Below are 27517 nucleotides of genomic sequence, written 5' to 3'. Positions count from 1 at the left end.
AAGTGTTTTTGTCTCAGTCACTCTCTCTGCTCTGGAGGTGAAAATGGCAAGGTTCTGGGTAAGTAAGTCTGCTTTTGCTTAGCATCTCAGGTTGTGTCCTTGGAGGCACCTATGTGTGCTAGGCAAGAGCAGCTCCCATAGTGCTGGACACAGAACTGCAGCAGTCAAGCAGAGACAAATACCAGTTCTTGGGCTTTACTCAGCTCAGAACTGCTTTGAGAGCTGGCAGGGCTCCCATGTTCCCATCCCCACCCTCTATTTTTCCCCCCTGCTGTCTTGGTTTGCAGACACCTGAGTACACCTGCATTGCTACAAAAGAACAGATTATTCAGAGAAGATGCTGTCAGGAACTAAAAGGACACATGTGTGTAAATATGCTGATCAAGGACACAGCAAAGACAACAAACAAAAAGACAACAAACCAGAAAAGAAATGAAGCTAATCTGGAGGCAAGATGCCTCCATACTGTGTTGTATGAAATCTCTCTTTCTCTATATGCATACACACACACTGAATATCACTCAAAAGATATTTTAGGATTACAAGATATGGCCTTCAAATCCTATGAATTCTTTCAGTAGGTTAGTGGGATTTTTAACTTAAGTTGTTATATCAATAATAAAATAATTCTTAAAAGTGTATGCATATGTTTAAAGAACCATTGAACTTGCTTCCAGACCTGTGCAATTCCCATACAGTTTCATAGGATTTAAGTCAAAATATATCCCCTATCAAATAGAAAAACTTCAGCTATATTAAGGCATATCAGTCCTTGGGTAATATGAGGGCATATCCAAGGAAACAAAAACAGGAAAGGAAGTCTGAGATTCCATGAATACCCACGATGAGTGCAACTTCTGAAATACACTTGAATGACCTTAGCAGGAGATTACACTCCAAATTCCAGGGGAAGGTAGAATCTGACATAGGACATTCCTCCCCTGCCCTGCATTCAGTTCCACATTGCCTGGAGTGAGGGATCAGCCAGGAATCCAGAAATGACACTTCTGGACACATGCCTGAGCACATGTTCACAGGAATGAGAGTGGCAAGAACTTCCCAGAGTAACTGGCGACACCATTCGCAGAGAAGTCAGGTCAAATTATAGAGCTAAGCCCCAAAAACTATTGTCTAAATGCTGCACTGCACATACTGTCAGCACCTCCAGGCATCTTCGTTCCATCATCTCCTCCTGCTCAGCCCAACAATTTATCCAAGCTAGATGAAGGCATATCTCAGTGATTAGGAACAGATCATGACGTAGCTGTCTGCACAAGCCCTTCTGTTGTTTGAATTCTTAGCAGCTGTCTCAGGACCAATGTCTAGCCACTGAGTATTTTCTTTCTTCTGCCAGTAAGTGAAACAGATCTGAATTGTCTTCCATTATCAGTGTGCAGCTATGCATAGTAATCAAGTTACTGCTTTGTTTACTGAGAAACACTGAGGAGATTTAAGTTGGGTCCATATCTCAGAAGTGCCTTCCAAATTCTTTGTTGCACATCTTCAAGTACAGGCACCAGAAACAATGCAGGACTCAAACAAGAATAACCTCCCTGCTTCCACTAATAGTCAAGGATCACATTCACTGCTGAGAGCTCCAACAGCAGCTTTCTGTATATTGCTGTAACTTTAACACTCTTCCTCACTTCTCTTTAGGTATTTTGAGACATTGTGTGCCATAAAATCCATGGTTTCTGTTTGACAGGTTTGTTAGGAATAAAAAATACACCATGTTAGAAAACAAAACAAAACAAAAAAAAAAAAAAAAAAAAAAAAACAAAAAAAAACAACACACAAAAAATAACCTCACTACAAATCCAACAAAACATAAAACACTGTGCTTACATAGAAGGAGAATTTACTAATAGGTCCAGGGCCTTTCCTGATCAGCACACACATATAACTAACCTGCAAATGAATCAGCATGAGAAACTCTTCAGAGTTTGTTAGAAACACAGGTATTTGAACAGCAAGCCACCCTCCTATACAAGGTCATTTCCAATAAAGCAGCAATTGCACTTTTCCTCCCTCTGCAGTCTCCTATTCGACATCCAGATTCTCAGGCTTCAAGTATTATTTGCTGGGCTTTAAAACTGGTACAAGTTCTTGGAGTTCTAGAGGCCTCTCAGATCAGGTGAGCAGACATGTTTATAGAAGGAACACTTTTTTCAGCTGTAGTAGGGTTAATCTCACCAGCTCACAGACAGCTAAGCCTCAGACCAGAGCAGGGCTTTCCCACTCTCAACATCACATGACTTACAAGAAAAGTTTGTTCCCCAGCATGGAAATGTCTTGTAATTTCTGAGTTGTTTTGGAAAGGCACCATCAAAGGTTTCCACCAACAGATTGGTCAATAAGAGCAAGAAACACATTCATTATGTGGGGTAAAAAACCTCTTTGACCTCTAAGTCTTTTTTTTTTTTTTTTTTTTTAACATTAAAATACAGAGGTTTTTGTGGTAAAGAACTGATCCATGGTTTAATGAAAAAACCCAACTGACCACAAAGAGTTCAGCTCTTCAATCTGACAGAAACCACACAGAGCAGCAGGCCAGTCCCCTCTTTCTGGACCATTCAGCTAGCTGTAGCTATAGGTCCATACATGCATGTGTGCACACACAGCTGAATATACACACACACACACTCCCCAAACTATGGGCATGGAACCACAAGAGTGGGACAGAAACCAGCACTTTCCTCAGTCAGCTTGAAAGGCAGTGGCACTTTGTGTCTCCTGCTCAAAGGGAAAATCATTTACAGAGGATGCTGCTCAACTTTTCACCAATTTTGTGTCTTCTGTTTCAACCTTGCCTCCCAGTTACCATTTCTAGTTAGGATTACAGCCTGACCAAGGTATGATATCTAGCAATGTCACGTCCAGTTTGTTTGGGGTTTTTTGGATAGTCTCCAGCCAAGAGGAACTACTATGGGAAAACGCAGCAAAAAATTCTTCATCCTGCCATGCAAAAGAAGCCTCAGTTTACAGCAATTCATTATCATATTCTCTGCACTTGAAGCAAGCAAAACCTGTAAACTCCAGTCAGCTTTAGAAAGAAATCAGATTGAGGAAATAACAGTATAATGGGACTTTGCTGAGAAAATAACAATAAAAATTTCTGCTCCAAGAGAGGGATTAACAAGCTGTAAGAAGTATGTAAGAAGTGCCAACCCTCCTCCTCACTCAAGTGGGTCCTGCTTTGTTACAGAGTGATAAGCAGAGACTATTTATGAAGATCAGGTGAAGGTCATGCTATGTGATCTACTGCCAGTGAGTCTGGATACATTTCAGCCTTGCATATCACAAAGGAAGTGTGAAAATGATGTATGAAGCAGTGTATTTCCAAAATTATTCTGGATCAATATCTGGAATTGGCAAAATTCTATTTCAGGTTCTTGTAAAATTAACAATTAAGCTTTGCAAGTTGGTCAAAGAACACGTAAGATTACAAAGTTTTGGTATAAAAGACTCCTTTTAAAAAACAGAGCTGTTTACTTGCAAGCTGTCATTCATTTTAATTTCTCTCTTAAAAGAGCAAATTAAAAAAACTCTACAAAAGAAAAGGTTTCAGAAATACAAATGCATGAAAATTTAAAAACAACATGGTAATATCTTCAATATCATCTGAGAGACAGTGATTATTCCCACCTGTAAAATTCTGCCTCTTGCAAGACTCCTTAGACAGCAACCCCTCAAGCAGTCTCCTCCCTCTGCAGTGACTGGGTATCACAAGTGAACTGCAATTGTTTTTCTTCCAGCTGCACGCATTAAATAGTGCTGAAGAATTTTAATAACATACATACACCAGCCAAATACTGGAACTTGCTATTAAAATGTCAGAAAAAGAATCTCTGGATATTCCTGCCACTTGCTTCACATTAAAAGAGACACACTTGATATTACACTAATTTCTGTATAATCAGCCAAAGTGAAGTGTTTCCCAATGTCCTGTAAGCCTGACATTAGAACCTATGTGCTTCAAAAAACATCATAGCAAGTACCAGTCAACAAGCTTAGTGTCCCCTGCTGCTGCAGTTTGTGGAGCCTGCTGGAGCAGGTTTGTAAACAGAAGTTAGAGATCAGGTAGCAGTTCTTATAGTCAGAGCACAACTCCAAATGTGAACAGCTGCCTCTGCTGAATCAAGTTCGAATTTGCTCCAGATAATTTAAGAAGCAACAAACTGGCATCTGAGACTTTCTAGGAGAAGGCTGTAATAAAAAAAATCTTCAAGAAAACCCTTTAAAACAGAAGTGTCCAGAGGAGCAGGCGGGGCTGACGGTGGCGCTCAGAAGCGCGAGTACGCGCTTCTCTGCTGCTGCTGCTGCGCTGGCGCCTGGCCCTGCTGCTGCTGCAGGCGAACCTGCTGTGAGTATGGATCCTCAAGAGACTTCACAAAAATGGTTGTTTTAGGCCCAGTTTTCCAGACAATACCATTCGAGTCTATCACAGAGGACTCCACGGTGATGTTGTGGGTGCCAAGGATGACAAAGTTGAGCAGGAACTGAGTGCTGAAGTAGTCGTTGTGCGGTTCCACCCTCTGCTCCATTTCATTGGTCATGTTGTCAAGAGGAATCTGAGAACAAAGAGGGAAGGTTAAAGCACCCTAAACCTGCCAAAAATAAGTTTTCAGGTCTCCCCTTGAAGGAGAGAGGAGAAAAAAGGAAAAATCTGTTCGCAATTCTCCTAAACCAATACATGTGCAAACTTGAGAGAGCTTGACACGCTAACAAGTCATCTTACACCTGAGGTTCTACTTTTCCACAAAGTAATGGGAGTCAAACATCACACACTTCCTAGTTCTTTTACAAGCCATTGACTTTCTCCCATCCTCCCTCAAAAAACCCCAAACAACAAAACAAACAAAAACCTGACCCCAAAACCCACCAAAACGGGCCTGTCACTAAGTATCACATGCTAGCAGAACCTAAACCTCAGCCATGCAGCCTTTGATAAAACTGTTGACTTCAGTTTAATATGCATCTCCTCAGATGCTATTTGATTTGGAAAGTCTGTCCTCAGATTTCCACAAACAAAATAAAAGAACCATAAATTTACTATAAAAAATTCTAGAGACTATGTGGTAGAGAATAATCTACTCCTGGTTTGGTTCTTTCCCCTGTGGAATTTTATATGACATATAACAAGGCTGAGTTTTCCTCATCTCAGGCAGATTCCTAATGACTTGTTCCAAACATCACAAAGCCTCTTTGTTTGGAAGAAGAGCTGTTACAAAAAGGTATTGACATCTTGCAGACTTAAAAATCCCAGATCCCCTCTACAAGTTATGCTTGGCTCTGGCCAGTGCTTGAATGTCAACTGGCAGGAGTGAAAGAATTACAGAACCACCCCCATTCATCTCATCCTGGGAATTCTGCTACCCAGAGACAAACAAAAGAACAGCCAAACAGCAAAAAAGCTCAAGGCTCCTCCTGGCTCTGTTCTAGCCACACCTTATAGTCCTGTCCAGATTTGCTCTGCAGCACTGAAGAGACATTGAGACAGACAGACTGGATTTTACGGAAAAGGCCTGGTTTGGATCCGTGCTGAACCACTCCTTCCACCTTGAGAGCCAACTGCTGGTTGTTCTGCACTGCTATAGGCTCTGCTGGGTTCCTTGGAGATGGGGATAGAGCAAGCTGGAACACAAGTAAACAGAGCAAAATGTAATTATAAGCCTCCAGAAAAGCAAGCAAAATTCAAGGATGAAACAGGACACCTTCTTATAGAAACATTTCCCAGGAGAGGCTGGGTAGGAAAATCAGCAAATGGAAACACAGCCATTATCAGAGACTTATTACTATATTATTTAATAAACATCAGCAATACCAGATATTATCTTTGTATCAGTTTTATTGACTTCCCTTCTTCAAAAGATGTGGGAAAAAATCTTCCACAGAACATAGGTATATGAAGCTGAACAAAGAAGCAAAATGCAGTAAGAATAAATATTAAAAACTTAAGCTTTCACTTTTCCCAGAAAAAAGGAACACTTGAGTAAAACAAAAAAAAACCCAGGACCTTAGTCATATATAGTCATTCTTAGTCAGTGAGCTGATATATAGGACAATTTTCTTCCAAGATAGTGAATACTGCTTCTTAAAGGGAAAGGGAAAAAACCAAACACAAATCTATAAAAGCTGCCCTCTCAGGACTAGAATTATTTGGCTTTGGAGACTCAGAATCAACAAAAATTCCAGGTACATTTTACCTTTAAGGCTTTGCAATCAAAGAACTGAATCCTACTCGTCTAAGTGACTGTCTAGTGGTTCTGAACAACCATGAACAACCACACATACATGTTATTCAAGTTACTCCTAACACATTAACCCAAATGCCATTTGCAGTTTTGTATCTTCACTAAAACTCCTTAAGCTCTGTGCCTTCAGTAGGGCTTTTGTCATGAAGACTTTCTAAAGAAACTTGAGGTCATGTTTGAGCAGTACTTACCTTAATACTTGTAGACTGCAGCTTTTGGAAAAAGTACCTTTGAAATGAAAGGGGCACCTTCAACAAGGCAATGACAGCATTGCACAGACAAGCTGTATGCTGCAAGAAACAAGAGCCAAAACAACTGAGAAAAAGTATCATTCATGACACAGGAAAAACATGTACCTGAACTACTGAAACAGCAGGAATTTCCATTTTAAGTCCAAAAATATATTAACACAGTCACAGAATTATAACCACTAAGATTACAATGACTATATTCAGCCTCTCTGTTTATGTTCTGCCCCTTATTGAAGGAGGTATTCTGCTCTGGAAAAAAAACAAGGAGGTCAAGCAAAAGAAAAATACAAATCTTTCCAGTCCTAGTGTTAGAGTTGACAGAGCAGGATCTGCTTGAAACACTCCTGCACACAAACTCTCAAAAAATAACTCCCCTCCAAGCAAAAAGCCTGACATCTATCACAACTTAATGCAATAATTAAGTTTTAAGCCTCTTGTCTACTCTTTCTTTCCCTGCTGCATCATGCCTCTGGCTCAGATGAACACAAGCACTGCCCCTGGAGTCACCAAGCTGCCTTGGTGTGCAGCCAGCTACAACCAAGTGGACAGGGTTTACCTTTGCTGTGGATTTCATGGTTTACTCCTCTATTCTACTTGAAATCGGTAAGGACTGTTGGATTAAGAAACCAGGCAAAGAGATGCCAAACCACCCTGCTCCCACCAACAAGCACTTCAGCTTCAGGATGCTCCTGAGCAGCAAGAGCCAAAGGCACCAGCCCTGTAAAGGAGTGTGTTATCAGCTCACTGTTGGCACCAGCACACTGTGCTCCTGATGCCCTGCACTGACAAGAGAAATGCTTCACTCACAAAGCACCAGAGCCCAGGGACCAAAGCTAGGCTGCTCTGTGGGAGGGGGAGAATTCCTTCACAGCAAGAACATGAACAAAGAGAATGTGCTCCAGTGTTGCAGTGTGAGTGTGGTGAGGTGTCTGACAGCTCTTGCAGTGACCTTATCAGCATCTGCTGAGCTCTCAGGATGGGAATTTTAAAAGTATTAATTTTCATCAGACCAGTAAGGCTACAGATGTTTTAGCAAAATGGTTCTTGAAGTATTTTTAAACAAGTGTGTCTCTGTAGAGACCATTTGAGTCAGAAATGTTAATTAACAGAATGCTTCCCAGTTTCTTGCCTGCCACAGATATATGGAGTTCTGGGGTTTTGGCCCCTTTCTCTAGACAATATACATTTAAAACTGTTACTTACCAAGTAAGACACAGGAGCATACTTCCTGTTGAGGGACTCCACTTCCTCTAGAACATGATTAAATACAGACATCATTCTTCTTTCATATTCACTTTCAACATGAGCTGTTCCATTTGAGCTATATTCCTGGAAACTAAAAAAAAAAAAAAAAAAAAAAAAGGAACTTTTCATTATGTCTAACTTACTTTCCTCATCATAACCTGGAAGGCAGACTACCAAACAGACTGGACAAGAAAGACATTACAAAAGACATTACAACATGAAATCCATTAAGAAATGTCTTTCAAACTGTTTACTCTGTTCTTTAGATTATTTCTCTACTATAACACTTGCCCTTTACATTTAAAACTTTCTTACCTACCATTTATTCACCATTTCTTGCTCCCACCCTCTCAGTTGAAGCAGTGACAGGTCTAAGAGACTCAGCATACTTACTTCCCCTGGCTTTTTTAACCCTGCAGTGTTTGTACAGTCATGAAAATTTCACAACACAAATCAAGAATGCCAGTCAGAATTAAAACTAAATCTCCAAGTTTATAATCTCCTCCTTTGAATAGAATTCCATCTCATTGACTAATACACCTTCTAAGCAATGCTTAATTCATAATGAGCACTACAGTCACTTAGGATGTTCACTTTTATTACCAGCTATAAAATCACTGAGAGATTTAGAGATTTTATCCACAGTATTTTCCATTTAATCTCAGCCTGGAAGTTTTAAACAGTGATTAAATTCATCAGCACTTCAACGGTGTTTTCTAGTGGATTTAAGTTCACTGTTAGAAAAAGAGCCAGAGGTGATGGCTTTACATTAAAAATTTGAACTAATTTAGCGCATGTGTTTTCACAACTTTGAAGGAAGCTAAGGTGCACTTACAAGTGCAAGCAAGGGGTATGGGATCTAACACACAACAACACAAACTAAAATAAGTGGCTAAAGGAGAGATTAGAAATTCAAGTCTATATTTAAGATAACTCCAGTATAGTGCTGTCAAGAGCAAAATCATTATGAAATGCAGAACCCAGAAGAGAGTCCCCAGTCTGCCAGGTTCAGCACAGCAGCAACAGATCCTCAAGCCTGCTCAGATTACAATTAGAAATGTCTACTGAGAAACTTTCTGAACATTCCTTGAATTCCTAGGCTTAAAGCTCCAAGGATTTATTAATAAGCAGAAAAGGAGTATGCAGTTAAGTATCAAACCTACCTTGCAGATTCTGGATCCAAAATCAGAGCTTCTATTGCATGTGAAATCAACAGGCAGCTCTGCTGTTGTCTGATATTAATACTAAGGAGCTAAAAGACTTTCAAAGCTGGCACCTAAAACAAGAAATGCAGTGCATTTGGTGGCACTTTTCCTTGCTTCTGTGAAGTAAACCTACAGTCATTACCCATTTAGTGAACAGAGAGCAGGAACTGTGAAAATACCAAGTTATAAGCTGCTCCAATTTTTGTGCCATAACTTGTTTACCAAGTAATTCCAAACAGTAATATGGCAATGTTTATTTTCAAATAGGTTTTAAGCAATTGGCAGCTAATTTTTATGTTATTAACTTTCAAAATTACTTCTTGGCAGTCTTCAAAGAAAAGAGGATTCTTGTGCTTCATGCTGTGCACATGAGAAGGAAAGTGGACAAACCCTAGGATTTTTAAAGGATACAGTTCTACATTCCTTAGAGTTGCTGAGTCTGCATCAAAAGATGACTGATAGAGATCTCCATACCGTGTAGCCAAGTTCCTGAATTCCTCCATTGAGTGTTTCATCTGCAGAGACAATGTTACTAGGTAAAACCACAAAACATACAAAACAAAACCCCACACATCCAGAAAACCACTACACTGTAACACACAACACTAAGGGAATAAGGTGGCACTTTAGAGAAAAATGTATAAAGTTCTTGCTTCTTCACTCAGATAATGATTTCCAAAGTGACAGGCTGTTATCCACGCATTAAACAGGTGTATTTCCTGCACCAGTAAAATCTCCTTGGGTTAAAAACAAAGCAAAAGAAAAAAACTCCATCAATAACCTCCTCCATCCCTTACTGGTAAATCAAACTGCTCTGTCTTTCAGTGACCACCTACTGGTTGGATTTAGAAGCAAACCTCCTTGGTGTTCCAAGGTGGTACCAAGGCAGTTGCCAACTCTCAGCAAAAGGAGCTGCAGAAGCATCCTCAGGTATATTTATTCTTCCTCAGTGTACTCAGAGTGTCTTGAGATGTTTCAAAGCAAGGTGTGAAAAGCCTTGCTGCAAGCTTGAGTGTACCAAGTGACTTGCTAGGTGCATATCCTTGGAAGCTGTGTGTGTGACTGGAGGAGAACACACACGTGAACATTCAGCTTCAAAACACGGCCTGCTACAGGCAGGTGTCTTTAGAGCTACAGGTGAAAACCAAAAAACTTCACAGCTACTTTTAATTTCTTTGGTCAAATATGTTTGCTGAGAAGCAGAATTCATACCAGAGTCACAAACACAACTGCATAAGAGTGGAACGGGAGCACGTGCCTGATTGGAGATGCGGCCACACCTCTGGAGATCATTTCCCGATGTCATAGCGATGGTTGTGGCAATAGCTGGGGGTGGACTTGTTTTTAGGCTGTTGCAGGTACAAATAAGTTGAGAAAAAGCTTGCAGAAGGTCAATCCTGAGTTTCACAAATCCACACTGAAAGCTCAGAGGATTAAGTGGCGTACTAGCAGCCTGAAACACAGTAATAGGAATGTTAGCAAACTAGGCCAAAAGCAAAAATGATAAAATTACACTGCAGTGTCACTGAACAGTCTCAGAAATCTGAATCCTCAAGTTCAATTCTAAAAGCTCTTTTTTAAAAAATTACATTTAACAGGCTGCTCAATTTCAATCATACTAAATATAAACGACTAAATAGAAGTTACATAATTACTAAGTCATATCCCAAGCATGTCACCCTTGTAACAAATGTGACTTAAGCAGTGAAAAATACTCTTAGGGCACCTATTTCCTCTTTTCCAAGGCCAAGCCATTAAGCTTCAAATGACATTAGGCCAGATAGTCTTTACCATAAGAAAAAGTACACTGAATTGGATGGCAAACAAGAAGAACAAGGACTGAAAAAGTGATTCTCTGAATCAGCCAGAAGAGAAGGAATTGGCTCAAGTTACCCACAGCATGAGGAAGAGGTGAATTTTTTTGCAACTGTGAAATGGATGGGAACATTATGAAGGCACTGAACCTTGCATTTGATGAAGGCAAGAGACACAGTCTACTGGTAACTAAGAACAGTAAATAACAGAATTCCAGGAGGGCAGACAAGCTGCTGTTGTTCAGAAAATACAGTTCTATGAAACTTTGCTCCCAAAAAGCTTATCTGACTTGTAGAAGCATCTGTGACAACTCAGGACACCCAGCAGGGGGTAAACTGCAGTACTGGAGGTGTGATACTAGTTAAGCCAAAAATTCACTACTTATTTTTCTTAAACTGATGAATTTTGAGAAGAACAAGCCCTCCCCAAAAACAAAGCACTGGGACTTCCTCTTGGACTCATGCCTGTCTTTGCCAGTGCTTCTTATTCCTCACCAGGTCACTTCTGAAAGCAAAAAGTTGTAATCTACCCCAAAACTTTACTAAGAATCATTTCTTTGCTGGCAGAAAACCAGCTAACTGGTTTCTCATGAAGCATGACATCATCTGAGAACTGGCCCACTACTGACTAAAGTGAGAAAACATCAGCCCACTGCAACCACTTTAAACTACTGAACTAGATTTCAACTGAAAAAAATAAGACTATTTCATATTTAAACCATTAAGCCTCTCTTATCTATCACTTTGCTTTTCCTTCTCCAAGGGCAGTTCCCTTTTGAACTGGAATTGTTCAGTTTATTTTGCAAGGATGGTTTCAGAAAACTCTCTGTGGAAGAGGGCTACACTGCACTGTAATAGCTCTACAGAGACTACATGCTTTTAAAGAGTAAAGTACTCATATCAGAAAAGCCAGACATTTTTAGTAGCACAAATTGGACTTGAATCTTGTAAATGGAAATATAAGCTTGTCTCATTAATACTGCAATTCACCTTATCTACCATGGGCAATAAGTGAGTTACAATTCTTTCTGAAAGTGACAGAAGTATTTCTTTGGTTCAGCTAAGTTCTTCAAACACCACCACTCCACATATTTGGAATTGGTGCTATTTAACCAATGGCTGTATAAGTGCTTTGTTCAAGTTTTGTATCTTCTGTAGATTACCAGCAGTGGAAAAATAAACCCAATGCTTCCAAATGAGACACAGATCTGTGCCAGAAAGAGCAGGACCCATTCAAAGCCTTTGCTAACTCTCCAACCAAGCACACATCAAGACAGATGTGGACTGTGGTCAATGTGCTCCCTGACAAGTCCCTGTTCTCCCAAAGGGAAAACCTCTTATCCATAAAGCAGAGGGACTTCTTTCCCTCAACTGCACTAACTCCAATGAAAGACCACTTTGCAGTGCAAGCCGAGTTTTATGTTTATCAAGGAGGAATTGAGAAATTTCCCAACAAGGCGCTGTCTGAACATTTCATCGTTGCTAAACTGGGCTGGCTGAACATCTACAAGAGATTTACTGACACTGTGTTCTCCAGCTACAGAGTGGAGCAGCTACACGAGGCTCATCATATGCACCACTGGTCTGTGGTACCAGCAGAGCTGAGTCATGCTCTGCACTGAAACAGCAGCAACAGCAGAGCTCAAGTCAGAGGAAAGAGAGCAAAAGCCTTCAGCAGCAAGGCTGTCACGTGCATTTTGTGGCACTTTGCTCCCCTTGGAGAGGCTGAGTTATATAGACAAGCAGTGAGTGCCTCCTTTTACAGCTGATACACTCAAGCACAGCTGGGAAATTGTCCAGAGTGATGCAACAAGTCAGCAACAACCATCAGTAAAACCCAGTTTCCTCCCCTCTGACCTGCAAATCCTATGCTCACTCCTCTGGACCACAACCATCCACAAGGAGGGCACTGGGCCCAGAAAAGCACTATGTGCAACAGGAACTGAAGTCAGCAGAAGAGATGAAGACAGGAATCCTTCAACAGAAAAAAAGCCCCAAACTCCAGGGAAGGGGTAATTAAATTACTGGATCACAGTATGACCTATTTAAGTGTGTTATTTTCCTGCCTGTATTAAATATTAACATCTAATTAGATGAGATCCTCCTCTCAATGTCTTCTTGATGTTAGAGAAATCTTGAAGTGTTGAATTAAAAGCCTGCTTCATTCAGCCAACACTTAAAGACAAACACTTCAGGAATGATGGATCTTTCAGAGGACAAAAGTAGAAATTTATGTCATTGCAGCTTATTCAGGGACATTTCATTAATAAATAGCAATATCTGAACTTTATTAAACAGTAAAGTCTGAATTGTCATGACCCTAACTGTCCAGTAACTAAAAGAACACAGCAGCTTCACTGAAAAGGCATACAGAAACTGTATGTAAAGATTTCGTCATGGAAACTAAAATATGGAAAAGTACTGTGTGAAGCTGGATCATCTTTGCCAAAGAAGCACCTTTACAGTAGGAACTGAAGGTGCCTAATCATTAATGCTTTTTTTTGTTTATGTTCACAGACATCATACAGCTTTTGGTATTTTTACCACTTCAGAGAAGCAGAAAGTATTTGCAAAGTATAAAAGCAGGTAGCAGTTGGATTTGATGAGACTGAATTGTCTTTCCTCTTATTAGATTGCTATTAGGATTCCATGAGATCACATTGTCAAATAGAAGGCAACATGAACTCAGCAGGAGGGAGGAAGACAATTGAATCCTTCTATTTCAAGAAGACAGCAGCCAGTTTAGGCCAATTCCCAGGCTTGACTATTACAATAGCTTTTATTCACCCAAAGCAAGGAGTGGAAAGTTGTAAGTATTGTAACTTTAATTAAGCAAGATCTGTCCCATTTCATTTGATCTGATCAAGACAGGAAATGAGGGGTGGAGGGAGAAGAAAAAGCAAAAAGAAATCTAGCTAATCACACTTGGCTGAGTGACAAGATCTTTTCTCTCAAGATGCAGTGTGTTACTACCGAGATGCCTGCAGAGGAGAACCAGAGTTTGGCAGATGCCAGAGATATTGAAGAACTTTTCAGAGAGTGAAGCACAGAACCCCAAGAGCCACGCTGCAGCACCAGAAACATCAGCAGCAGAGGTGTGTGCTGACCGTCAGCGAGGCGATTCCTTTGTGGTAGGACTTGAGGGCTTCGGCGATGCAGGAGAGCGCGGAGCTGTAGCTGTCCTCCTGCAGGCCTGTCAGGCACTGCTCAGCGTGGGAGAACTCCTTCAGGCTGTTCAGCCAGAAGTAGAAGTGCTCTGAAGCCACTTGGGTCAGCAGGCTCTGGTACAGCTCTCTGGCCATGTCGTGGTTGCCCTGTAATGACAAGAATGCTTCTGAAAGGGGACGTGAAAGAAGGCTGGGGATTTCTACAAAACTTAGGCAAATAAGAAAACAGGAACATCTCCAGAACTACTCCCAGCTTTGAAACAGAAATACTGAAACCAATAATTTCGCAATTATTTGATTGTGGCAATGCTAATAATAAATAAAAGCACAAGTGCTTACTTTATAGAAATAGCAGCCTGTAAAAAAGCACAGTATTTATTTACACAAGATAATTCAATAACATGAGAAAAAACCATGGAAATTTACCTCAGCATCTCATACTAGGGCTTCTGTGTAATTCTAACCCCAACTGTGAGTTTACTTAAGGGAAAAGGGAAACAGTATATTTTTCTTCCTTTCTTCACACTGAAGAAAGAGAACCATACATCAGGATGACCTTCACATTCTGAAGAGCAGTCAGACAATACAGATTAGGTATGAGCTCAAGAAAGTGCCAGGACATCACTTACTTTCTTCTCAAATACTTCAAAAGAATAAGTGAAAAAACCATTTTGATGGGATGAATTCCCAATTTATATATATATATATATCTGAATCTGCATTCCAGAGAATTAGTAGGGAAAGTGATTTTTATTTTTTTTCCCCCCATTCACTTCCTCCTCCCAAGTCCTATGATTTTCCTTATTCCCTTATCCAATTCAAAGAACTCCTTGGCATTCCTTCAATCACAGCAAGCCATTTTTCTCCAGGTATTTTCACTTACCATCCTGGAAGCCTGCCTGGCTATCCTGTAGGCTGTCCATCCATTGGAGGCATTCTCAAGCTGCTGTTTTATCACAGTTTTGATTTCTGTGGACAAAGCTTTCTGACTGGAAACAAATATCACTGTGGCAAGAGAAACCTAGTAGAGAGTGGAGGAGTGAGAAGGAAAGTTATATTTCAGTAACTAAAGAAAAGTAGAAAAAAAGCCATTTCTGTTTTATTTTGGGCTCAAAACAACACAGAAGATTACATATATATTTTTTAACTGCAAAACTTCTCAGTCATATATATTTTAAATAGTTACAGCAATCCAAGTATTTCTTGTAGATAAAAGTAACTTTCATTTAAAGAATCTCAACTCTGCCTTTTAGCTGAAATATTTCAAATGCTCCAAGTAAATTAACAGAAAGCTTGTAATTTCTTTTTTTAAATCCAAATTCCTTTCCAAGTATATGTGATGAAAGCATTTTTATCTCTGGCAATATATTAAGTAATTTGCCTCAGAGCACCCTATGTATATGGAGCTAGCTGCCATTTGGCCTTTAAACACTACTGTAGAGATACTCCAATAATTTCAATAGCCAGGTTTGCCTAAGCAGTGCCATCTGCTGGAAAATCTAATGGAATACACTGCATAGGACAGCTCCATCTAGGAGATATTTCTATACTGAACACTGACATAAAGAGTCAGAAGTTAAAAGAAAATTGAAACCAGTGGCTACAGACTGGCACATCAACCTGGACACATAACAAATGCCTTAGCTGCCTTTTAAAATACAGTCCCCACCCAATTGTTTATACAGACTTTATCCATCAAGGGAGGTCTTACCAAGAGTTCCTGCTTTTTATCTGTGGCAGATTGTCCAATTAATTTATAGAGGTCCATTAGGTCTCCTAGCATCCCATCTGCCAAGACAGGCAGCTGCATGGCAATGGCTGCCAGGCAGTGGCACATGAGGATCCTGGCATTGTCCTGGGCACTGTGCAGCTGTGCCAGCAGGGATTCCACCACGGACTGGCTCAGGTGGGGGCGGCACTTCACCAGCTTCACCATGCAGGTCAGCGTGATCTGCAACTCACACAGCCCACAGCTACCATCAACACAAGGGCCTCAGAACCAACAAAGCCAGGCACACTTACTTAGCTGCAAGCAGGACTGCACAAACACAGATCTGGTATTTTCACAACTATGTACTCTACAAAAGATGAGATTTTTCCAAGAGCCCAAGTCTTTGTTCCTGAGCAAACAGCACTAAAACATCACAAATTCAAGAAACATTAGTAGTCTCTTATAACACCAACCTTTAAGGCAAATAACTAGAAAAATTACTGATAGTTTCTGAAGCGGGAAAATAAGAATAATCATTCATAAAAATGTGACAATGTACATTGCATCTCCATCTCCAAAAAGCAAGTTGTCTCCAAGATTCTCTTTGTCCTCTGGGGACATCTCCAGCCAACCTTCATGTTTTATTACAGCTTTCCTCTGAGAGGAATGCCCCCTACCACCTGCAACAATCCTCTTATCCTAGAGCTGAGAGGAGCTGTTCTATGGCTATGCTCAGTTTCTCTACTGCTCTGAACTCTGATTATGGACAAACCAGAAAAATAATCTTTTCCCTCTGGTCTGTTATGCTTCCACCAGAAAGGATCTGGTGCACACCAGATCTCTGTTACACAAGCTGTTATTATAACTAACAGCTGTGAAGGGGAAGACAACAGTAATGTCACCTTTAGGGTTGCCTGAGCTCCTGGGCTGTCGTCTTGGCTACAGAGAACAAGAAGAGCTTCTAAGCCAAAAACTGCATCTTGCTCCAAAGGTAGGAGATCTACAAAAAGAAAAAAAGTTAGTTTGTTCTCTGTTCTGTTCTCTGACCATAGTTGGTGTAATGCTTGCACTGCTGCTGCAGTCATGACAATTAAGAATCTTCCTAACACTTCTGCTTTGCCTTACTTTGATGGGAAACAATTCTGCCATTCCATGTCTTGGGTAACTATTCAGCAGCCCCACTGACACTTGCAAAGCATTCATAAATCTTGGGACTAGGATTTCTCAATGCCCTGCTATTATTTTGCAATAGGCTCTGTGCAAAGGGCTTTCAAAAGTTGACCAACAATTTACTAATCTTACAGCAAAGGTAAAACAAGCATTCATTTAGCATGAGTTCTGCTGTGGGCAGTAATTTTCTCTAATTGAGACAAAGATGGAACCTTCCCAACCATTCATAAGGCCATACAGAGTATTCCCTACTAGATTAGAGTCCCCATTCTCCCTAACCAGCATGAGGGATCAGACAGATTTACAGCCAGGCTCACAGACAGGACGAGTTAATCCATGCTAAGTGCATAAGCCTGGCTGCACACAGAGCCACTGCACAGCTCCTGCTTTCCCTTACCTTTTTCCTGGCAAGAAGCTGAAATATTGGTCAGAATTCTCACTCCATGAGCTGCAATGCCACGGTTATTATGGTAACAGCACTCCTGTGCTAGTTTTACCAAATCAAATGACCTGGCAGTTGTAGCTGCTGCTCCTAAATAAAAGCAAGGCAAATGGAACATGAAACTGCACAGTCCATAAATATACCACAGATCTTTAAGCACATTTCTGCAAAACCATTATATTGATTTAGGGTTTTTTCCTATGTTTAAACAATAGGATGAAAATATTTTTCTCTCTTCAAACCCAGAGACTCTCTCATTCTTGAACACTCCACAAGTTAGACACATGAGACAGAACATTTGGAGCTTAAGGGTGATGTTTCAGGACTCAGAGAAATATTGCCTTAAGAAATATTATGTCTGATTAAAAAAAGCTGGTGGGCCTATTAATTATTAAGCCATGCCAGAATGACTGAAGAGGATGTACCATTTTTTTTTCCATTTCTGCAGCCCAGATTTGAGCTCATAACACTCATTTGGGCAGTCTGGCTTTCAAGAAGAAAAAAGAGTGTGATCATAATTTTGAGAACAAGATACCTTGAATCACTTTTAAATGTCTACTTTTTCTACAATTTCTCCAGAATATTGTCACAATAATTTGGTGACACCTGGTACTGCTGTAGGTCAAGCCCACAAAGGTGGAACAGTAACATGCCAGTCTACTCTTACACCATGAAGCCTCCCTACTACTCAAAAATTATGCAAATCCCTGATTTCAAAGCATCTTAAACAGAATGCAGGTCAGCCACCTGAGAGGCAATATGCTCCTTCACAAAATGAAGAAAACTTGAGGACCCAAAGGCAAAAACCCTTTTAACATACCACAGTACCCACAAAACACAACAAAACCATCATTATTCCTGACTATACAGTGTCCCATTTTAAGTTTACATATGATGAACACAGTCTGACTTTCAGGGCTGTGAATTTCAAAAATAGTTTTAGAAGATGCTACAAAGTGTTTAGATGAAACAGCAGAAAACCAAGCTATTAGAATGCCAAAGGTAATCATCTAACCCAGTTTTCTTACCTGGAGCACTGCTGAAATACTGTTTAATGGCAATGGTCCCTGATAATGTGGAAAGAACAGATAACATGCCCATTTTCAAGCTGTCATAAGGAGTGTTAAGAGCAGATTCACAGAGTGCCTAAAAATCAGCAGGAAAAAAAAATACAGAGGTAAGAAGTAGAATGAGCTATCTGTATGAAACATTTAGTTGCACTTCTCCGGGAAGTTTTAGGAATCAACATTTTTCCCACAGAAAATACAGTTCTAAAATCAAAAGCCAAGTCCTGAAGTATTTGGTTTAGAGGACTGAGGATGTGGCTTGCAGAAAACTGACAGTGGGTCCTATATGCTAAGAAACAACAATTATAAGTCATTAATTAATTAAAAATCAGTGGCAAAAATATTATCTGGTCTCATTGATCCAATATTATAAATGATTTTAAGACAGTTTCAGGTGTGCTGATTATCTTGCATTGTAACAATCTGCAAGATTCTACATAAATATGTCTCTGAAGAGCAAGGTTTCAAGCATTGGTGTCCAACAGGAGTTTAAGGTTCTTGATAAATAAATTAAGGTGCATTTTATGTTTTAACTCATTTGCAGTAGAACTCATGTCTTACTTTTGTACCTTTTGCCAGATTTTATCCCAGGTCTTATCACATTTAGGTTTGAATAACTCTGCAAATGCACATTGTTCTCAATTCCTTATGCAAACATTGCTCACAATTTAGTCATTCACTGGTTTTGGATGTTTTTTTAGTCAACAGAAGGGACAGTAATATGAGACACAGATAGAAAATATAAGTATGTTCTGCTTTAGAGTGTGCCAAAACTGAATGCCAAAGAGCCAGTAATGGAATAAAGAAAAACAACAAAATTAGTTCCATTCAGCCTAAAAAAACCCCTCAGTGTTCTTATCAGGTGTATGTATTGTGTAAGGGTTAAATTTTAAACACAGCTGTGATTTGTACCAATTAGTATTTTGCTAATCCACTGAATAGAATGGCATCAACAGACAGAGGAACATCTAATGATTGGGGTCGAAAATGGGTCTTGATGTCTCCCAAGACACTGATGCTTTACTCTAGTGCTATCAGATCAGCTCTCAGGGCATTTCTGAAACAGTGACTGTGAAGACTGCCAGGAGCACAGAGGAGTTAGCACCATGGACTGCTCCAGGCAGCAACAGCCTCTGAGGCTGATGTCTAAAAATCAGTGAAGCCTCCACAGTGCAAAGACCAAACTTCCCAACTGACCTACACAGGTAAGACTTAAAATGCTGAAGAAACTAACCAATGTTTGTTGGTAAAAAGGTACAAGAGGCAGGCCTTGCCATGAGAAAAGGAGGGTCTGTTCCCATCCTTGCTGTATAAGCATAGTATTTTTTTTATATTATCTCCACTTGCTGGGAGAACAACTTCCCAACTCAAAATGTCAACTTATTATTTCAGAAGTCAGAAAAACTCTATTTCTGCCATTCAGCAAGCACTAGCAAGCTTCAGACAATTAGTTTTGTTTTCACACAGTCACTGGTTTGGTTCTGACATCAGTGGAACTTCTCCCTATGCATTTCAGCCATCAGGACACCCACTTTACTTCAAAACACTACATGACAATGAAAACCACGTCATCAATGCTTCTCTCTTGTACTGACATGATTACAATTGAAATATGGGATAGAGTAGCATTTTCTTCACAAAAAATCCATAATTCCTTAAAATTCCTAAAAGGAAATAAATTTCTGGAGTTAACCCATTATGAAGAATAAAGCAGTTCACTAAAGCAAAAAGCTTTGCACACTCCAAAGAACTGGGGACAAAGGAGAACCTGCTTTATTTCTCACATGATTGTTAACAAAAACCTGCATAGTTTTTCCTTCCAGCTGCCTAATGCTCCAACAGGACAGGATCCAAGTAGCTTCCAAGAGTAACAAAAGCAAAAAAAACATGACCCAGGAAAAACTAGAGCTGTAACCCTCTGCCATTAAGTTCTTGAAATATTTACTTTCCCATTAATATAAACTGAAGTTATTTTCCATAGTTGTTTCTACCAGAAAAGGGGGAAGGAGAAAAAATTCATATGCAATTGTGATTGAAAGAAGGCAGCAGTAATATCTACAACACAACACAAGTTTCCCCAAATAGCACAGGTGCACTGTCAACACTTTCTCACTGATCCAACAGGAGTCACAAGGCTACTATTGCAAAAACCCCATTAATTCTAAGAAATGAAATCAAAATTCCATTTGTCCTTTCAAGCACCCCTCTCTGGATGACATGTTTTGACAAATCCCAGAGGCTGTTTTGCACCACTGGTGTGTACTCATTGTGGTAAGATCAGTGTAAACCTTCAGCTCTCACATCTGTTACCTGAAATGGGTTTGTCAGATGGAAAAGCCACTTCCTTATGGTACAAAGGCCTCCTACATGGCACATGCCTTCCCTTGGTAATAATGCTTCAATCCTTCAAGTGTCAACTTCAAGGATCTTTAATCCTTGAGTCAACTTATCCAACTGAAGACATTCTATGAGCTGCTCATTAATGCTTGGCTAGTCTGCTTGGCAGAGTAACCTAACCTAAGGGTATGGAGATGCATGTTACTCCTACCTTTACCTCCCAAATCATTCCTCTGAGAAGAATTCTACAACTCCTTGGGAAGTTTCATAATAAACTTTAGCTTAAAAAATGTACAGACCTGTATGTTTTCTCTGCTCCATGTATGTGGTGTTTTGTTGGCCAACAACCTCAAATCCTGGATTGCAAGCCTCTTCACAGCCTTCCTGGGGTCATTTTTCAAGTACTGCAACAAAAGTTGAATCTGCAAGAAAATAAATTCATTGTTTAAGAGTGATGCTGCTAGAAGTATTTTCTAAAGTATTTTCTAAGGAAGTATTTTCAAAAGCACTCAGGAAGAAATGTTGAGTACACAGAGCCAAAACTAACTTCAGAAAGTATGAACACGCCAGCCATGGTTTTTAGTCTCCATCCCCACCCTGGCTACATCAGTTTTATGCAGTATTGGCTGTTGTGCTGCAGAAATACAACCTAAATCTCCATGTTTACTGCCATTAAAAAAAAATAAAAGCAGCACATTAAGTGTTCTCATGTTGTTTCAGTAGACTTAGGTTCAGCAGCATCAGAAGCATCATCTGAAATACAGAAGTGAGCCACAGCAGAGAGTTTCAGACAGATCAATGCCATTATCTAACAGACACCAGCCTTGCATGGCTGTACAGGGCTGAAAGAAAGCAAATAGATTTTTGTGACTCCTTCACAAAGATTAGCTGGATTAGTCTCAAGTGACACTGTGTTCAGACCTGCTCTAGAAATCACATCCACAAAGCTCATTATCAGAACATAAAAAGCATTGTATTTTTCCATCACTGCTTTCCCACTACTTGGTTTAGAGTCCTGAATTTAAGGAACTGATTGAAATTCCTCAAAATTCTCCAAGAAATACACTTTAAATGCATTAAATATTCATGTGCTTGCATGAAAGAAAGGCAAAAGGCACACCCACAACCCAAGACAATATACAGAAGTGCAAAGTGAAGCCTGGCTTTCATAGGCAAGTTGAAGTCTTTTCAGAAAAAGTCAGGGTGTTTATTTTCCTGTATGCTAATCTATCCTTGCTGATTTGAATCCCTGATTTAGAAAAAGACATGTTAAGAACTGTAAAAAAGGAATAATGTGTTTGATACAGTCACCTGGAAATGGAACCAGAAAAGGCAAAAAATATGAAAGCAGCAGCAATTTTCAGGGTATTCTTCCTTGACAGCACAGGAGCAACCAACCCAGCACAGGCATCACCTTTTGTTTTGATCAGCAGGCAGAACCTGAGTGCTTTTAAAATGCACTTTGTACTTCAACAGAAGGCATGCCTTAGGAAGAGTTACCTGCTTGGGAATGTCAACCAAAGAAGAAGCAGCAAGCAGAGTAAAGGTGTGCAGGGTGACAATGACCATCTTGGTGGAGGGGTAGGAAGTCACCAGCTGCTGCAGCAGCTGCCGGGAGCTGGAGGCCAGGCTGGCATCATGGTGCATGTGCTGCAGAATAGGGATCAACTTCAGCTTCAAGTCCACAGGTGTGGCCAAACCTGCAATAAGGAAAGAAACAGCCAGAGTTAGTCCTTGGGCTGGCTTCTTTTGGCAGTTCTGAGGGCACAGAGTATGTCTGGATTGCTACAAGTGCTGAAAGGAGATTGTGCAACCACCTGCAGTGGCTTTAAACAACTCATGTTCTAGCTAGGTGTGAAATGACAGCACTATCAAGCACTTTCATGGCTGTTTGAGAAAGCTGCTCCTTGCTTCTCTGCAGGTAACACACAAATCAACTGATCTGAAGCAAACTATGAGAGTTTATGCAAGTTTATTCATCATACTATAGATGGGCTTTTATTCTGTACCAAACAGGTGCTTCAAAAACTTAAATTTCAGGAGGATTTAAGATAACCAGACAGATTATTGGTCAGCTAATTTAAAAACTGGAATCATCTTAGGGCAACAGCATTCTGATATCTGATATGTAAATATGAATCAAAGAATTTTCAGAGAAATTAAAGCTTTTCCTCTTTATCATTCAACATACACATGTACCTTGAATCATCTCACTGATTTTGTTACATATTCCGACAGCAAAATCCCTGTGGAGAAAAGAAAGTACCAGGTGAAATGAAAAATAAAAAGTTATGTCATTAAAAATCAAAAAAAAAAAAATTTGACTGAACTACCAAACACTGGGTTTTAACAATTAAAAGTTACACAAAAGAGTGCCTGCCAAAACCTGAGTCTTTTCAGAAGCCCTGCACACAGGGCATGACCAAATGAGAAAATGAAAGCTTTCAAAAACTGACAAGCAGCACTAGAGTTTGCTAATATAATTTCTGTAAAACAATTCATGATAAATCTGCTATTCCAGTTCTCAATCTCTTAGCTATGAGCTTTCCATTTTAGAAAAAAAAAAAATCTGCTGAACTTGTATTTAGATTTCCTTACATCATTATTGCACATGATTGTTTTGCTATAAAGGACAGCACAACAGAAAACAGTAAGGTTTGTGAATGTCAGTGTTAATGGAGTTTCCATTCTTTGTAATATGAAAAAGTGAAAAAAATAATTCTTACTTAGATTGTGCAGAAAAGTTGGCAGCAGCAAATATGGCAGCTTCAACTTCCACATTATCGTGGGAATCCAAACTCTGGCGAATACTGTGATGCGCATTCTTCCTTTCTGGAATGATAGATGCCATGCTGCCCAACATCCTGCAGAAATAAATCACAGCAAAATCAGGACAAACTGTGATCATGAAGAAATGATGAAACCAAAAAAAAAAAATGTAAAAAGACTGGTTAAAAGGCTATGCTTATATAAATATGTGCTCTTTCATGACTATTACAGATACAAGCAAATGCTAAAAGTAAACGTGTAATTAAATGTAACAGATTTTGTTGTGTGGGTTGCATCAGTGGTTTGATAAAAATTCCATTCCATTTTGATAACTTTTAGCTTGAAATTGGCACAGTGAGAAACTTACCAAAAATTCTTTAAAAATTAAGAGTTTGCTATGGCATGATTTATTTCCAACATCTTCACAGCGTAATTCCAAAATTCTTTAAAATAGAGTCGCTTCACAGATTTCTCTTCATCTTCAGATCTAGATAGGTTATTAGTGAAAACAGTAGCAACACTTCTTGTGTAACTGCTAAAAAAGTAGCCTATACTTTACCAAAAATACCTCAAAGATACCTTCCAGGCATATTTAGCATAATCCAGTTAAAAGAAGAATAAATGTTGGATTTATACTGATGGTAATTTTAGCTACAGTTCTGTGCAAATATTTACAGTTATCTAGCAATAAAATTCCACAGACAGTTTTGTTTAAGCAACTCTCTTTCAACATGTTCTTCTTTATTGACATTATTCAAGAAGAGCAAAAAAAATTAACAGAAGATTTTAAACTGAAACTGTTGAACCAACAGCTATTTTAACATTTTATTTGATGTATCCTGTGGATTTAGTAATTAAAGTACTTATGCAAACTGAGAGGATTCCTGGGACTTATAGCAGCCTGTGAAGATAACCTTCAATGCCAGTCAACAACTGCAATCTTATATTAGAGCACTGAACAGGAACTAGAAAAACCATGCAGACATATTGTATTTACAGATTTCTGAGACACCAGGGCATGGAAACAATCTCAAACAAAACGTTGAAAGGAAAAAGAAATGGACATATGACCTAATCAAAGCCCTATTAATGCCTCCCATCTCCCAGTAGTGAAATGAATAACAGTTCCAGATGGGGGTACAAAAAGAATATAAAAAGAGAAAGACAAGTGCTCTCTTCACATTTGAATTCACCTGCACAGGGGCTGGAAGATGCAGTTAAGAGGATCATGTTGGATAACATTAGACACAGACACCAAACCAGCAGTAACATGGAAGACATTGATTTGTTTTCCCACTTGATTTCCAGAAGTTCAAAGCAATCAGTAATATAACAGCATTTCCTCAGAATTTATTGATCAGAGATCAACTTACAGTTCCAGCTAGGACAAGGCTAACTGAAAAGCATAGTGCAAGCCTAACAAGGTTCATGTAAGTTGCAAGTTAACAAAAACTATTTTGACACAAAAGGAAGCACTCTCACTTAGTCTAAAAGTATCCTAGCCAAGATGTGATAAATTGCATATAGCTACTGTCTGGGTTATGCATACAACAGATTCAGTTTTCTTCTCTGGTGTACACAAAATTTCAACACTGCAAATTCTGTTTTGCCTGGGACTATTCACAAAATTCTTGCCATCATATGTGGTTAATAACCTTGTTCTTCTTATCCACAAAATTCTCACCATCATAAGTGCTTAGTTACCTTGTTCTTGCTATCACCAATCCTTATCATTCATGCCTTTCAAAGACAGATGTCTCTGCTTTTAACTCTACAAGCAATGTATAAAAAGCCTCCTTTATTTCACTCACAGAATGGCCTGGGTTGGAAGGGACTTTAAAGATCATCCAGTTCCAAACCTCTGGCCATGGGCAGGTAGGTACCCCTTCTGCTTCACCAGGTTGCTCAAAGCCCCATCCAACCTGGCCTTGAACACTTTCATGGATGAGGCATCCATAACTTCTCTGGGCAACCTGTCCCAGTGCTTCACCACACTCATAATAAGTATTTTTCCCCACTATCTTATCTAAGCCTACATTCTTTCAGTTTGAATCCATTCCCCCTTGTCTTGTCACTACAAACTCTTTTAAAAAGTCCCTCACCATCATTCTTGTAGTCTCCCTTCAGGTACTGGAAGGCCACAATTAGAGCACCCTGAAGCCTTCTGTTCTCCAGGCTGAACAATCCCAATTCTCTCAGCATTTCCTCATAGGAGAGGTGCTATATCCCTCTAACCATCTCAGCTGCCTCCTCTAGACTCCCTCCAACAGGTCCATGTCCTTCCTGTGCTGGGGACTCCAAAGCTGGACACAGCACTGCAGGAGGGCTCTCACCAGAGGGGAGCAGAGAGGCAGAATCCCCTTCCTTGGCCTGCTGCCCAAGCTCCTTTTGATGTAGCCCAAAACACATTTGGCTTTCTGGGCTGCCAGTGAACATTGCTGGGTCATGTCCAGCTTTTCATCCACCAGCACCCCCAAGTCTCTCACTGCAGAGCTGCTCTTGGTCTGTCCATCCCCAGCCTGGAGTGATAGCAGGGGTTGCCCTGGGCCAGATGCAATGCCTTGCACTTGGTCTTGTTATTCCAGACAAGCACATTGATAGTGACTTACAGGTTTGAAGTGAATCAGAAGCATTCACCAGATTTGCAGTAAATGAGGATCCCTCCTGCCATACCTACCGGAGTGTAATAGCCCGAGCCACTGGATCATTGCTGTGGATCACCGAGAAAACTCTCTTGACAAATTCATCCACATTCAGGATCTTCTCTAAGTGCTTCTCACTCTGCTGAGTAACTTTCAGCACACACAGCCTCAGGAAGTTGTTCCTGTTAGAAATTACAAGCATTTCTTTGTCAGGCTATTTTGTAACAAAAATTCAAGCACTTTAAATACTAAATTACTTAACTACAACTTTCTGAAGCAAATTAAAGCAAGGAGATAACTACAATTTAGAAACATCTGAGTAGACTGATATAGTAAAATAGAGACTATTAACACACTATTGCTTTATTTTCCAGCTCAGATAGTGTCAAACTAAAGCCCAATTCCAGGGAAATGAACCTCTGACACCAGTGAGGAGGGGTGTAAGAAAATGCCTGTTTTATGCACACACAGGGGTCCAAATCTGCTGGAAAAACACATTCAAGACTAAGACAGTGAAGTCTTAATTACCACTGTCAAGTGCTGAGCAAATTTATTTTCCTTCCTGAAGACAAGAGTGAAGATCCCACAACATCAGCATACACCTTTGTCAGCTGCAGCTTTGATTCCATTTATACATCACTTAGACAGCAGGCACTCTGAAAAGGTGCACTTCGAGCTTTGTTAGAGATTAGGTTTGCACGTGTGATTATCCATCCATTTATGAGTTATGGTTTGAGTGTGCTTATAGAGCAAAACATACACCAGTGAACTTAAACCAGTCAAAGAGAGAAACCTCAAACCAGGACAGATGCAAAGGAACTGTGTCGTTACCACTCACAGCCACTCAAGCCCCTTAAAGAAGTGGAAAACAAGTTCCAATCAAGCACAACCACTACAGACTGGGTACTACAAGGGTGCTGACAGGCGAGCACGACACGCCAGACTCCACTGCAGGACACTCCAAGGCACGGCGCGTTCCCATGGATCAGACGGGAATGGACAGGAGCAGACGGGCAGTACTCACCCCACTCTGAAAACATCGGCCAGCTTTAGGAACGCCGAGTTAATGAGAATGGGGAACGGGTATTTCTGGAAGAGCCTGGGAAAACGAACGACGGCTTCGCACTGCTCCCCGAGCTTGCCAGACCTGAGGCCTAACGGAGACAGCAGGAATTACCGCAGGAACCTCCAGCCCGGGTCCTTCCTCCGCCCCCCGCCCTGGGTAAACCGGTACCGAGCGAAGCCCCCACCCCGGCCCCGCTGCCCAGGTCGGCAGCAGCGCCGATCCCGCGCGGGCTCACCTTTGTCCAGCTCCATGAGGGCGGAGTTGGCGTCCAGCTCCTGCTCGCCATAGCCCGCGTCGGCCAGGAAGGACTTGCCGCTGGCCGCCATTGCTGCCGCTCGCCGCCGGCTCCGCGCACGCGCGCCCGTCAGCCTGACCCC

General features: G+C 40.4%; 1 protein-coding gene across 1 annotated transcript; it reads right to left on the bottom strand.

The window, feature by feature from the left end:
- Window positions 1-433: 433 nt before the first annotated feature.
- INTS7 (integrator complex subunit 7) lies at window positions 434-27506 on the bottom strand. Its single transcript, XM_009096420.4, has 20 exons — window positions 27376-27506; window positions 27099-27228; window positions 26110-26256; window positions 23390-23527; window positions 22863-22909; window positions 22164-22363; window positions 20963-21085; window positions 18288-18405; window positions 17215-17349; window positions 16550-16647; window positions 15648-15887; window positions 14820-14957; window positions 13877-14083; window positions 10214-10408; window positions 9367-9470; window positions 8914-8982; window positions 7709-7841; window positions 6446-6544; window positions 5449-5634; window positions 434-4571 (listed from the first exon to the last, which is right to left on the bottom strand). The coding sequence occupies exons 1-20, from the start codon at window positions 27464-27466 to the stop codon at window positions 4284-4286; spliced, it is 2886 nt and encodes a 961-aa protein (XP_009094668.1). The 5' UTR covers window positions 27467-27506; the 3' UTR covers window positions 434-4283.
- Window positions 27507-27517: the final 11 nt, after the last annotated feature.

This window comes from Serinus canaria, chromosome 3 (assembly GCF_022539315.1).
Source record: "Serinus canaria isolate serCan28SL12 chromosome 3, serCan2020, whole genome shotgun sequence".
NCBI lineage: Eukaryota > Metazoa > Chordata > Aves > Passeriformes > Fringillidae > Serinus > Serinus canaria.
Note: the sequence above shows the minus strand (reverse complement) of the source record. Positions and strands in the feature narration are given on the sequence as shown.

Coding starts and splice junctions, on each gene's coding strand:
- INTS7 (XM_009096420.4), bottom strand. CDS start 27,466: ATGGCGGCCAGCGGCAAGTCCTTCCTGGCCGACGCGGGCTATGGCGAG. Junction 7,842..8,913: donor TTGGATCCAGAATCTGCAAG/GTAGGTTTGATA, acceptor TTTTTTTTTTAG/TTTCCAGGAATATAGCTCAA. Junction 6,545..7,708: donor ATGCTCCTGTGTCTTACTTG/GTAAGTAACAGT, acceptor TGTTTCTTGCAG/CATACAGCTTGTCTGTGCAA.